Below are 15,243 nucleotides of genomic sequence, written 5' to 3' on the forward strand. Positions count from 1 at the left end.
TCTTCTGGATATTGACAGGGAAAAGTTGAACTTTAGTATCTTTAGAAAAGAAGGGTGTGGTTTGGACAAATATGAAGGACAAAGGAAGGCAGGAGGATATACTTAGGTCATTAGGGGAGCAAGCAGTGTATAGGCATCTTGATGGAAATGTATAGAAGAAAGGAAAAGAAGATTTGGACAGGTTCAGGTGGTCTCTTGCACCTCGGGTTCACATCAGTAGGCATTTGGCCTGTGGAGTAAGTAAACAAACGAATCAGAACAATTCATCATTCCTGTTAGGACACAAATTAGATATATCTTGCTTTTAGTAGCCTTATGAAAGAAAATATTAATAGGATTTGGGAATTACATAAGATTATGAACTATCTGCACAAATGATAAGGAAACAAGTACTTGTAAGAAGCAGATTGAGAAATTGCTAAGTTTAAGAATCAGTAAGGTTATATGAATTAGGATGAGTCTTACTTTATGGACAACAATTAAAACAAAAATTAGATTGTAGTACTGTTAAATCATCAGAAAAGAACCTTACCTGTTAAATGGAAGAGAAAAAACTACAGATAATGGAAATTATGAAATAAGGTGACAAATCATAGTAATTACAATAAATAGAAATGTTCTTTTATTTGATAAGAAAGACTCAGGTTGTAATTTTTTTTAATCCAAAAATATTTTCATTGTAGTGGGTATAATTTTTAAAATAGATTTTTTTTTAAATTTTTATATCTCTGTGAGATTTCTCTGTGATATTTCGTACTCATTTGTTATTGTTTGTTTTGGGTATCAAGGTTCTTCTAACCCCCTAAAATGAGCTAGGGCATGTTCTCCTCTTACTTTCTGCAGCAGTTTGTATGACATCAAAATGATCTGTTCCTTGAATGCATTGTAGAAACCGCCCATACAACCATTAGGGCCTCTCTTTTTTTATTACTAATTTTTTATTGATGTTTTTTGTTGTTAGAGAAGTTGTAGGTTTACAGAAATAAAATTCTATACACTGCATCTTCTAGCAATATGTTCTTAAATAATAATACATTCTACCCTAGCTAGATATTTCTCTACAACTCAGGAAATGGTTGAACATTAAAATGTATTAAATATTCATCTTGTTATTATATTAAAAGCAAAAATACACAAGGTTGTCTTGAATGAAGAAAGATCATTTTAAAAATTTCACACCCATTAATGATAAAAAATTACTGAGTCCAGGAATAAAACGGAGGTTCCTTAACCTGGCTAAGAGTATCTACCAAAATCCTTTTTACAAGTCATACACTATGGAAAGTTTACGCATATTTAATGCAAACCTTTCTGCCCATACAAAGAGAAACTGTTACCCACCCACCCCCCAGGGAAGAGCCTGAAAAGGGGGGAGATAGAAAAGTTGAAACTCAGATGATAGGAAAAAATATACCAGACAGATATGAAATAAAAGAAAGGGTAGCAGTCTTACTCTCTGATAAAATAGAGTTCAAGGCAAAGGATGTTATAATGGATCTAGAGGGAAGTGATGGCCCTATATAAAGAAAAATTAACCATTTATTCCTAACAATAAAGCCTGAAAGTAAAGCAAAAACTAACGAGTGCTAGAAATTCTGATGTACCCCTCTCAAGAAACTGATAAACTAGACAAAAGTAAGCAGGTATTAAAGATCTGAATATTACTGTTAATTATCTCAAACTGCTGGACATATAAACACATATGGTGGCACACACAGTGGAGAATGCTTTTCAATCACAGGTGGTTTATTTTCAAAGTAGCTCTTGCGTTAGACTGCAAATGAAGTGTCATGATGGATGTCATACAGTGTTCTCTGAACATAATGTAATAAAATTAGAAATTAATAACACAATTAGAATTTAAAAGCAAAACTAGGAACTAAACATTATTAAATAGCTCTTGGGTTGTAATGTTGAATTCCCTTGCAGCATCCCAATATAAACCATCGGTGCTCACACCTCCACTTTGGAGTCCTGATCAGGTGCCATCTACTATCAAAACCAGTAACTTCAGGTCTTTTAACTAAGGCTTTCTTACTTATGGTAAAGATTTAAAGATGACTTTTTTCGGAGCATTTTCTCTTTGTCCTGTACTAAAAACAAAGAAACCTAGCGTGGCACTTGAATTCATATAGAATGGGATTAAAAATTCAGAGGTGGCAGCTGAGGGATTTAAGAATGTAGTATGCATTCCCGGCCTATCACTTCCTAAAAAAAAAAAAAAATATATATATATATATATATATATATATATATATATATATATATATCAACAAATGGTGCTGCAATAAACGGGATAGTCACATGGAAAAAGAATGAAATGTGACCCCACCATACAGCATCCGAAAAAAAAAAGAAAGAATACAGTGTGCAGTATTTCAAATTCAGTGCTTGGAAATGAAGAGGTCAAAAGGAATGATATAGTTGAAAGGAAGAAGTTGAAGATGGCAAAGATTGGGACAAATTTAAAGAATAGAAATAAAACTAGAATATTTGCTCAATATCAGTTTATGAAAAAGCTGTTGTGCGCGTGTGTGTGTGTATGTACATTCCTTGTTGTATATTGACTTGAGACATCTGGAACATTGGGAATGAATTTGGAAGAAGGGCATCTTTTCAGTTCAGTTTGAAAGTGACTTGTTCCATGATTTAGCAGTACATGATAACTACACCTACATTTTCCCTCAGTTCAGTATTTTTCCTTGAAAAACTCTTCAAAATGAGAAAACTATGATTTGTATTTTCTTCCTCCCTCATAGTTTTACTGAGACCTCTTAAGAGCTCAGTAAAAGATTTATGATTGAATTAGGGATTTTTTCCCCCTCGTAAGTATTAATTGTACTTCTTTGGTCCTCATAAATTAACCATAAGCCATGCATATTTTAACTGAAGAATTTTGAGGCTCCTTTTGCCAGGCATTTGTTTATATAATTGAGATGGATATTCATATTCATCTTTGATATATTCAGTTTTTAAACAAATATTTGAGTGCCTACTATGTGTCAGAGAAATCATAACAGAACCCAACAGTTTTAAGAAACACTAGATATATTTTCTAGTGAGATGTTTTTCTCTATGCATTTGTTAATGGTTTCTCGTATTAAGGAAAAAAAAGTTTTACAATAGCATGACTTCATTGTTACTTTTAGCAAAGAAAAAAATCATATACTGTATAGAAACGGTTTCAGAGTATCTTCCCTTTCATATCAATATAAATACATAAGTAGTGATATAGATGTGTAGAATTTGTTTCAGTGCATAATGATGACCTTCCTCTTTCAGATTTGGGTCGAATGTATAATCTTGTATCTAGAATCCAGGATGGCTTAGGAGAATTGAAAAAACTTCTGGAGACGCACATTCATAATCAGGGTCTTGCGGCAATTGAAAAGTGTGGAGAAGCCGCATTAAATGTAAGTAATATTTCATTGAAAATCAGTCAGGCCTAATTATATTCATTCATGAACTGAAGACATAAATTATGCTTCTCCATTTAAGAATTCAAGTGGGAAAAATTGTTACTAGAACTTTCACAGAGGACCTGGAACTTTTTTGCTTTTTAAAATAGGTTTACAAACAATTTTGCTTAGTGTAAATGCCTCTTAAACTATTCTCTGGCACTTTGTAGGCAATAAAAACATCATTTCTTATTTTTTCTCTCTATTGCATTTCTTGCACTAAAAGAGAGAGGCTTCTTCCAAAGAAAGAAAAGGCTAAGGATAAGGACTCTTAGAAACTTTTCCATGTCACTGAAAACCCACCAGTTGTGCCTTGCAAAATCTTTGATCAGAATAATACCCTCTAATTGAAGATGACAGGCTACTTTCTCTGTAAGGCCCTGAAATGTATATTTCTTTTACTCCTGCCCTCCTTCCCAGCCCCCCCAAATGGGCTTTGTGAATTTCTTCTAGGTTATCTATAATTCACTTAATAATTTTATATGGAATTCTAAGAGACAGATAAAGTTCCTGTTGTAAACTTTAATGGTGTTTGGGAGAACTAATGTCAAAGAAAGCCTTCTAGATCACAATTGTTTTTTAAATCTGAATCAGAAAACTTTTATCTCTGATTTTACTGCATTTAATGTTGATTTTTTTATAGTAATATATTTAGTATAGTTTTTAAAAAATTCTTGTTTCCCTGCTATCTTTTGAAAAATTACTTTTTCCACTTTTATTTACGGTGATTGCTGGCTCATTAATTGCTAAATATTTGTCAATAATTTAGATTAAGACAGTTTTCAGATACTGTAAAATTTAGAGGGATAAGATGATAGAATTAAATTTCTTTGTGTTCTCAAAAGCCCTCTAATATTGAATAGAAAATTTTAAATGTGAAAATTGTTAGAGGCAAAAAGCATAAAGGCATTCCTTTATGTTTACAAAATAAATAGTTTTATACTTAACAAGGTATAAGTAACTGGCCTAGCAGTAGTTTTTATAAGAAAGATCTCCGGGTTTTAATTACGCATAGCTTAAATATGAAGTCCACCTAATATTGGGACTTAGAGTGTTATATTAAACTCATGAAGCAGTGGTATTTAAAATTATTTTTCTGGAGAAGAAAAATGTTTCCTTAGGAAAGCATAAGCCTTTCCTATTTTGTGCAAATGAAGGTTTTTCCTGAATTTCAGTTTTATTATTTTTAAAGTTTTAGTTGACTCTTAAGCTTGAGTTACCAGTTAAGGCACAGAATTTTTGCCCAGCCTTCTCTGGTATTGGTTAATACCTATTGCCAGTTTTCACCAATGATGGGAAAACCCCCAAAACTCCAGGAAGCTCAAGAATAGCAGGGACCTCATGTGTCTTTTTTACCTCAGTATAACCAGTGGTTAGTCTTACACAACAGTGCTTAAATGTTTGTTTTATGAAATAATAAATACAACTGCTAAAAACAATTAATTCTAAATATCTATAAATTTTCATCAGATATGTAAAAAATGTAGACAATACATTGCAGCCAGTGCCATAATAATTTTCTAGGACCCATTCACTTAGAAAATACCTAGATACAGAAGAGGTTGTTTCAGTTAATAAAAATTACAATTATACATAATTTGTAAATGGAATTTAAGTACTTTGAGAACATAATTCTAAAGTTTAAAAATTTTTGCTAAATTGAATTGTACCATAATGTATTTATAACTAGCAGAAATATGCCATGGAAGATGCTGCTTAACTGATTATTATGTTTATTAACTGAAGTCCACATTAGGATTCACTCTTTGTGTTGTTTTTAAAAAATTTATATTTTTTAGCACATAAAATTTCCCACTTTAGCCACTTTCAAGTATACAATTTGATGGTATTAATTACATTCATAATGTTTGCTACCATCGCTGCCATCTATTGTGAAAGTTTTTTCATCATCCTAAATAGATGCTCTGTACCTATTAAGCACTAACTTCCCATTACTCATCTCTGCCCTTGGTAACATGTATTCTGACCATGGATTTATCTATTTTTTCTTTTGCTGTGTGTGCTTTTGGTGAAAAGTTTAAGTATCCATTGCCTATTATGAGGTCCTAAAGCTGTTCCCCTATGTTTTCTTCTAGGAGTTTTATAGTTTTAGTACTTAGATTTAGGTTTTTGTTTGATTTTGAGTTAGCTTTTGTATATGGTGTGAGGTAGGGATCACTTTCATTTTTTTGCATATGGGGATCAATTTTGTGAGAATCGTTTGTAAATAGCGTATTAAATGCTGTAAAAGACACTGCTTAAATTATTTTTTTAAGGTCAAGAAGTTTCTTAAGTTGTCTGTGTAGTCCTTCTCTGATTTCATTTATACCACTAATTTTAGAAAACTAATTTTTTTTTTGCTGATTAGTCTGCCCTAGATTTAAATATTTCACATTTCAAATTTGTAATTAAAATAAATATTTTTGATGTTAGATACTTCAAATTTACGATAAGGCATTTTTTTAAATTGTTAACACATTAAAAAATTGAAGGCTATTCCTGAATAATGGGCTCAAGGGAAATTTCCCTCATAGTATCTCCTTCTCAGTATTTAAAGAAAAACTGGCAATTCTCCTCCAATGAAGTGTAATTGAAAAAGGAGCTCTTAAAATATTTGCTGTTTTTAGATGTGCTGATTTTTGTACTCTGCACTTTGAAATGCTTGCTCATCAACACTCTGGGAATGTACCTCATGATGAAGGCAAGTTGACGGTAATTCTTTTCGTCTGGGGCTGATTGAAAGGCTCCTCTTGGAATACAGAGTAGAGTGGCACCCAGGCTGGATGATGCTGAGGTAGATCACTCTAGGTCCATTCTACAACTGTCTTGTAAGGTTTCAATCTGGAAGAATTAACTGCAGTCTTCAGAAATCATCATTATTGAGAATCATGCTTAACTGATGGTGCTGAAGAATAGGTTACCATATACCGTATTGGATTGAGGCACCAGTAGGACTTTGGGAACCTTGTGTACAAAGAAATAAATTTATGAATGGAAGTGTTAGTTTTGTTTATAGATTAAGAACTTGCTAAGAGTATGTTAAGAATGTTTGTAAATAAATTTAGTTTGAAATGCTAGTGATCAATGAAAGCAAGGGGTAAGGGGTATGATAGGTATAATCTTTTTTTTTTTCTTTCCTGTGTTCGTTTTATTTCTTTTTCTATTGTCTTTTTGTTTCTTTTTCTGAATTAATGCAAGTGTTCTAAGAAATGATGAATATGCAACTAGGTGATGATATTGTGAATTACTGATTATGTATGTTTTATTTTGTTTCTTATTTTTTTAATTAATAAATTTAAAAAAAGAATGTATGTTAAGATTTGTTAATTTTAAAAAAAAACTGGTTTGAGGTGATAGCATCAGTAGTTTTTAATAGGCACTTTACCTATGCATCAGTTATGAGATTGAAAAGAGAGAGTAGGAACACCCTGGTAAATTAGCCCATTTTAAATAGTAATTAAAAACCCTTATGGAAGTAAAAAAAAAAAAATGGTAGAAGATCTTGTGTGTTTCATAGATTGGCCAAAATTCGAATGTCAGTAATTTGTATTATACAGTAGACATTTTCTCTCCATTTAGGTCTTAAGGGGAGCATCTTGATGCCCCCCCCCCCCTTTTTTTTATAAGCAAGTGAGGACAGTTTATTTATGAAAAACAAAGTATATGCTTGAGTCATGAGTGCAACCATGCTTAGGGGAGAGACAGGCCTTAAAAGCTTGATTAAATTCCCATTACGTGTCTGGCTCCATGCTGTTTTCTTAAATTTTGTATCTGCCAAAGTAGCTACTTCAGTGAAACTGGGGTTAGTGTCCCAGCTCAGAGGGCCAGTGGGATGGTGGACAACAGCAAAGGAGTATTGCAGATAAAATTGAAGCCATTATTTTCATTTATGGCATTCCTGCAATAAATTTGATGTTACAGTTTCTGAATTGAAATGCCTCATCATCTTCTCTCAAATCTCCATGAATTCATCTGCCTCGTTTAATTAAAATATTACTTGTCCTTTCCTACTGAATGGCCTCAAAATCCTTCCCAACCCAATACTCTAGCTAGTCTTTGTTGACACGAAGGTAACTTGAAGATGAAACCTGCCTCTCACCCAAGCCTTAGCAGTGAGCTATCTGCTGTTCTGTGCTAAGTCATTAGAGCATAGAGATTCTTTTTTTTATTAATTAAAAAAAAATTAACAAACAAAACAATAAAATATCATTCCATTCTACATATATAATCAGTAATTCTTAATATCATCACATAGTTGCATATTCATCATTTCTTAGAACATTTGCATCAATTTAGAAAAAGAAATAAAAAGACAACAGAAAAAGAAATAAAACGATAATAGAGAAAAAAAAAGTTATACTACCATACCCCTTATCCCTTGCTTTCATTTACCACTAGCATTTCAAACTAAATTTATTTTAATATTTGTTCCCCCTATTATTTATTTTTATTCCATATGTTCTACTCTTTTGTTGATATGGTAGATAAAAGCATCAGACACAAGGTTTTCACATTCACAGAGTCACATTGTGAAAGCTATATCATTGTTCAGTCATCATCAAGAGACATGGCTACTGTAACACAGCTCTACATTTTCAGGCAGTTCCCTTCAGCCTCTCCACTACATCTTGAACAACAAGGTGATATCTACTTAATGCGTAAGAATAACCTCCAGGATAACCTCTCGACTCTGTTTGGAATCTCTCAGCCATTGACACTTAGTCTCATTTCATTCTTCCCCCTTTTGGTGGAGAGGGCTCTCTCAATCCCTTGATGTTAATTCTCAGCTCATTCTAGGGTTTTTCTCAGGCCCTTGATGCTGAGTCTCAACTCATTCCAGGATCTCTGTCCCACGTTGCCAGGAAGGTCCACACCCCTGGGAGTCCTGTCCCATGCAGAGAGGGGGAGGGTGGTGACACTGCTCGTCATGTTGGCTGGAGGGAGAGGCCACATCTGAGCAACAAAAGGGGCTCTCTTAGGGTGACTCTTAGTCCTAAATTTTAAGTAGACTTGACCTATCCTTTGTGGGGTTAAGTTTCATATGAACAAACCCCAAGACTGGGTGCTCAGCCTGTAGCTTTGGTTGTCCACACTGCTTGTGAGAATATCAAGAATTCGACTTGGGGAAGTTGAATTTCTCCCCGCTCTCACTATTCCCCGAAGGGGGCTTGCAAAGACTTTTCCACTCACTGATCAAATAACTCTGGGATTCATCAGGGCATCACTCTGGACAAACCAACAAAATCTCATGTCCTACCTGAGATTCCAAGTACTTATGACATTCAATCAAGCTATCTACATAAGTTATATTAGGAAATGCTCTAGTCAAAATATAAATTTTGTAACATTTTTTGCTTTAGTCTCACATAAGGTGACATTTTAAAATATTAATTACCATCTATTTTCAGCACCCTGCAGTATTGACATTCCTTTATTCTTCCTCATGCAAAAACATTTTTAAAATTTGTACATTGTACATTTCACTATTGTTTTATACTCTAGGCATTCCTAGATTATACCATTTCAGTCTTTAACATCTTCCTTGAACTCCTACTCACCAAGTGTTTTCTCTCCAGACTCAATGCTACCATCTCACTCTGGGCCCCATCACTTCATCTCCCAAATGGTCTCCCATCTCTCCCATTACAGTTTATCCTTCATAGTACTTGGCAGTTTAATCTTTGAAAAATATCACTGAACACATTAACAGTTGGATTTCTCATTCTTTATTCTTTGTTTGAAACGAAATAGTCTGTTCCTTACAATAATATAGTAAGTTTCCAACATTAAGTCAGAATCCCCTTCTAAACTTCTAAATTGCAACCATCTTCATGAACCATCTCTTTGGGCCAGCCCTCCCGCCCGCCCCTCCCCCCCAATATTGTATACCTCTTCATTTATACTCATACTACTATCTCTACCTATAATGTAGTCATCCCTACTTTCTGCTTGCCTTAGTGCTGGTTTTAAGGCCAGCTCAAGTCCTTTTTTCACAGTGTGGTTTTTCATTAACTATTCCGGCACTGTGTGATCTACTATCATAAATCCTTATAGCACTTACAGAAATTTCTCGTATACTACCCTATTTTTGTTTGTAACTTCCTGTATTTCCTGACACTCTGCAATACATTGTAAATCACTTGAGGATAAAGCTCATACTTCTTATAATTTCAGTGCCTAACATTTTACCCAAAAAGTGAAGTGTTCACTGATGGTGGTGGTGGGGAAAAAAAAAACCCTATGCTATATGGCTACCACCTCCTTTCCAGTTTTATCCTCCATTATTTATTGCTGCATAGATATGCCTTGCTTGACCTTTCTAGCTCCTCTTCTCTCTGGATACGTTCCTCCTTTTTTCTACCTGTTAAATACCTATTCATTTTTCAGAATCCAGCTCAAATACCATTTCTTCATTGAAGCCCTTCTTTTTATTTTTTATTAAGAAAATTTTTTTTATTAATTTTTAAATTAAAAAAATATATATGACAAGGAAGAAACAAACATTCTTATCATTCCATTCTATATATATAATTAGTAATTCATAATATCATCACATAGTTGCATATTCATCATCATGATCATTTCTTAGAACATTTGCATCAATTCAGAAAAAAATAAAAAGACAACAGAAAAAAATTCATACATACCATACCCCCACCCCTCCCCCTCATCAATCACCAGCATTTCAATCTAAGTTTATTTTAACATTTGTTCCCCCTATTATTTACTTTTATTCCATATGTTTTACTCATCTGTTGCTAAGGTAGATAAAAGGAGCATCAGACACAAGGTTTTCACAATCACACAATCACCTTGTGAAAGCTATGTCATTATACAGTCATCTTCAAGAAACGTGACTACTGGAACACAGCTCTGTATTTTCAGGCAATTCCCTCTAGCCTCTCCATTACATCTTGAGTAACAAGGTGATATCTATTTAATGTGTAAGAATAACCTCCAGGATAAACCTCTTGACTCTGTTTGGAATCTCTCAGCCATTAATGCTTTATTTTGTTTCATTTTATTCTTCCCCCTTTTGGTCGAGAAGATTTTCTCAATCCCTTGATGCTTAGTCTCAGCTCATTCTAGGATTTCTGTCCCACATTGTCAGGAAGGTCCATTACCCCTGGGAGTCATGTCCCACGTAGACGGGGAGGGTGATGTGTTTGCTTGTTGTGTTGACTGGAGAGAGAGGCCACATCTGAGCAACAAAAGAGGTTCTCTTGGGGGTGACTCTTAGGCCTAATTTTAAGTAGTCTTGACCTATCCTTTGTGGGGTTAAGTTTCATATGAATAAGCCCCAAGATTGGGGGCTCAGCCTATGGCTTTGATTGTCTGCACTGCTTGTCAGGATAGCAGGAATTCAACTTGGGGAAGTCGAATTTTCCCCTTTCTCACCATTCTCCAAAGGGGACTTTGCAAATAGTTTTTTATTCACTGTTCAAATCACTCTGGGATTTATCCAGGCGTCACTCTGGACAAACCAACAAAATCTCATGCCCTACTCAAGTTTCCATGTACTTATGGTGTTCAGTTAAGCTGTCTACAAAGTTATATTAGGAATTGCACTAGTCAAAATATAAATTTTGTACCAAATAAACATTTTTTACTTTAGTCTCACACATAAGTTAAAATTTTGAAATCTTAATTACTATCAATTTATTGTAGTAATCCCTTCTTAATCGACCTCAGTTGCAGTGGTAGAATCTCCCCCTTAAGTGGCAGTACATTGGACTACCTCTGTGACATTTGTTTACTTTTTATTTTAGATAACTGTGTGAATGTCTTCTGGCAGAGATGACTTTATCCATCTTTTTGTCCTCAGAGCTTAGCACAATACCTTGCACAGAATAGGGTGTCAGTATATTCTTTCTTTGTCATTATATTCATTGTTCCCAACAGAATATAGAGCTGTTTATACAATACAGAAGATGCAATGGGATAAATGAAGTAAATCAGAGGGTAGAAAATAAGAATCAAAAACACACAGTGAAGCTAAGTATAAGATAGCTAAGTATAAGATAAGTATAAATATTCATGCATTGAAATCTAGTATTCTTGTTAGTGGTGGGTCAAAATTTGCCGATAGTGTAGAAAGCTGACCATGCCTAAAAATATTCTTCTTGTTTTTCTTCTAGGGGTTTATAGTTATAGTGTAAATCACGTATTTGCTTCATATTGATCATAAAAGATAAACCTCTTACTTAGAAAAAGAACAACTTTTCTTGGTATTCAGAATTGCAAACACATCCTCCAGTGGCTAATTATATAAAGAACACTGTAGTAATCTGTACAGAATTATCTATAATACTTACAAGTAAATTATCTCGTAGATAGAGACATCGGGTGATTTTAAAAGTTTCCCTAACATAAGCTTATAAAGTGCTAAAATAAAGTTCAGTAAAATATTCTGTTGGAAGAGCCACATACTGCAAACTAGCTAGTACTTATTAATCAGTGCTTAGTGGTGTTGTTTGTTCCTTTTAGAATTCTTAATTAATCCACTCAGTATTATTGTCCTCCCCTACAAAGACTTAGTCTCTATCTTCAGGGATAAATAACAATCAACGAAGTCCTCTTGGAAACCACATTTTGATTTAGATTCCTCTGTTGACTTGGTATTGAAATGTAATCCAACAAGATTGTTGGGCCTAATAATATGGATATAGAGCTACAGATTATCACTGGGGAACAAAGTTATGGAAGTGTATGTGAAGCTTTGACAGAAACTGTATTGAAGCTGTAGGAGAAATTTTCAGGAGCTTGGAGCTGCTGGTTCTGGGTTGGGAATGATAATGCATATAAGAGGGAGCACATAAAATGGAGAATCTTATAGACAGAAATAATCAGGTAACTCTAACAAGGATATTTTTTTGTATAAGACTTAAGGATGAATCTGGGCCTTTATCAGAATTATGAAAAAAGTTCTGTAATTTGGATTGAGAGTTTAAATTAGAAGTAATTATAAAAACCCAGTTATGTTCTTTTGAAGGGCAGGGTGCCCCAAGTAGCTAAAAATATCTTAGAAAGAAAAATGAAACGAGAGGTCTCACGCTACCTGACTTTAAGGCATTTTATGAAGCTGTAGTGGTCAGAGCAGCATGATACTGGCAAAAGTTAGATATACTGACCAGTGGAATCGAATAGTGTTCAGATATAGAACCTCTCATCTATTGATCTTTGGTAAGGCAGTCAAGCAACTCATGTGGAACAGAGCAGCCTCTTCAACAAAGGGTGCTTTGAGAATTGGATATCCATATGCAAAAGAATGAAAGAGAAATCCATAATCTCACACCTTATACAAAAATTAACTCAAAATGGATCAAAGACCTAAGCATTAGACCTAAGACCATGAAACTTTTAGAAGAAAATGTGGAGAAATATTTTATAAAACTTGTAGTAGGAAGCAATTTCCTGAATCTTATCCCAAAACACGAGCATTGAAGAAATAGATAAATGGGAACTCCTCAATATTAAACACTTTTGTGCATCAAAGAACTTTGTTAAGAAAGTAAAAAGACAGCCTATGCAATGGGAGACAATATCTGGAAACCACTTATCAGATACAGGTTTAATATCCAGAATATATAAAGAGATTCTTCAGCTGAACAACAAAAATACAAACAACCCTGTTAAAAAGTGGTTCAAAGACATGAACAGACACTTCTCAGAAGAGGAAATACAAATGGCTAAAAGGCACATGAAAAGATGCTCAACTTCCCTGGCTATTAGGGAAATGCAGATCAAAACCACAATGACATATCGTCTCACACCCACCAGAATGGCCATTATTGAAAAAACAGAAAACCACAACTGCTGGAGAGGATGTGGAGAAAGGCACACTGTGGTCGTTGGATTCAGTTGTCAACTTGGCCAGGTGAAGGCACCTAGTTTTGTTGCTGCAGACATGAGCCAATGGTACGTGAACCTCATCTGTTGCTCATTACATCTGCAGTCGGCTAGGAGGCGGGCCTGCTGCAATGAATAACATTTGACTTAATTGGCTGGTGCTTAAATGAGAGAGCTCGACATAGCACAGCCCAAGGAGCTCGGCATACCTCATCTCAGCACTCGCAGCTCAGCCTAGGCCCTTGGAGATGAAGAAAGAAATGACCCTGGGGAACATTGTTGGAACCCAGAGGCCTGGAGAGAAAGCCAGCAGAGATTACCCTGAGCCTTCCCATGTAAGAAAGAACTTCAGATGAAAGTTAGCTGCCTTTCCTCTGAGGAACTAACGAAATAAATCCCCTTTTATTAAAAGCCAGTCTGTCTCTGGTGTGTTGCCTTCCAGCAGCTAGCGAACTAGAACACACACTTATCCACTTTTGGTGGGAATGTAAAATGGTACAATCGCTGTGGAAAGCAGTCTGGCGGATCCTCAGGAAGCTAAGTATAGAATTGCCATATGACCCAGCAATCCCATTGCTAGGTATCTGTACAGAGAACATGAGGACAAGGACACAAATGGACATTTGCACACCAGTGTTTATAGCAGCATTGTTTATAATTGCCAAGAGATGGAAATAGTCCAAATGTCTATCAACAGACGAGTGACTAAACAAGCTGAAGTATATGTATGCATGATGGAATATTACACAGCTTTAAGACATAATAAAGTCATGAAACATGTAACAACTGGATGGATCTTGAAAACATAATGCTGAGTGAGATTAGCCAGAAACAAGAGAACAAATACTGTATGGTCTCACTGATATAAACTAACATTAATGAGTGAACTTGGAGAATTTTAGTTAAGAACACAGGTTACCAGGAGATACAAATAGGGTAGAGCTCTTCCTCTTTCTCTGCCGGCGCTCCTGCGGCCATCTAGCCCTCCTCTTCCTCTTTCTCCACCAGCGGCGCTCCCGCCGCCATCCAGCCCTCTTCCTCTTTCTCTGTGGGCGCTCCCGCCGCCAGCTAGCCCTCCTCTTCCTCTTTCTCGGGCGGTGCTCCCGCCGCCATCTAGCCCTCCTCTTCCTCTTTCTCTGCCGGCGGCGCTCCCGCCGCCATCCAGCCCGCCTCTTCCTCTTTTTCCGCTGGGGGCGCTCCCGCCGCCATCCACCCTCCTTTTCCTCTTTCTCCGCCGGCGCTCCCGCCACCATCCAGCCCGCCTTTTCCTCTTTCTCCGCCGGCGCTCCCGCCGCCATCCACCCTCCTTTTCCTCTTTCTCCATCGGCGCTCCCGCCACCATCCACCCACCTTTTCCTCTTTCTCCGACGGCGCTCCCGCCGCCATCTAGCCCTCCTCTTCCTCTTTCTCCGCCGGTGGCACTCCCGCCACCATCTTCCCCTTCTCTTTCCCCTTCTGCTCCAGCGGCGCTCCATCCGCCATCTTATCCTTCCCTTTCTCCTCCTACTCCAGCGGATCTCCAACCACCACCGTGCCCTCTTCCGCCTTCACCGGCTCCTCCGCCACCGTCCTCGACAGCCTTGCCACCCTCACCTTTCCTCCTCCAGAACAGCTACTAGGGGAATAGAAACGATACAGAACAGCTCCCAGAGCCACGACAGAGATCAAACAGACAGCGTACCCCATCCTGGAATGGCTGACTGTCTGGGAGAACCAGCTCCGGTGAGATCGCCGAGGGGCGCGGGCTTTCCCGGGCGGGGCGGCAAGTGGCCAGAGTCCCTCCCTTCCTCCTTCCTGGGCCAGCTGGCAGAATTGGGCAGGCGGTCCCCTCAAGCCACGGTGGCTGGCGCCCCCACCATGCGTAGCCCCCCGGACCAACTGAGAGAATTGGATCGGAAATCCCCAGACCGCGGAAAACGGTGACCGGGGGGGGGTC

At 36.7% G+C, this 15,243-nt stretch overlaps 1 protein-coding gene across 18 annotated transcripts in view; it reads left to right on the forward strand.

Annotated features, from left to right (window-relative positions):
- Nucleotides 1-15,243, forward strand: part of CUL1 (cullin 1) — a 143,693-nt gene that overhangs the window by 92,758 nt on the left and 35,692 nt on the right. For 17 of the 18 annotated variants that reach the window (XM_077148843.1, XM_077148709.1, XM_077148734.1 and 14 more), the window contains 2 exons: nucleotides 3,283-3,413; nucleotides 14,820-15,029. In XM_077148843.1, coding sequence (XP_077004958.1) covers nucleotides 3,283-3,413; nucleotides 14,820-15,029 — 341 coding nt within the window. The remainder of the gene's footprint in view (nucleotides 1-3,282; nucleotides 3,414-14,819; nucleotides 15,030-15,243) is intronic. The other variant, XM_077148840.1, reaches the window with a different exon arrangement.

Source organism: Tamandua tetradactyla, chromosome 1, assembly GCF_023851605.1.
Source record: "Tamandua tetradactyla isolate mTamTet1 chromosome 1, mTamTet1.pri, whole genome shotgun sequence".
Classification (NCBI taxonomy): Eukaryota; Metazoa; Chordata; class Mammalia; order Pilosa; family Myrmecophagidae; genus Tamandua; species Tamandua tetradactyla.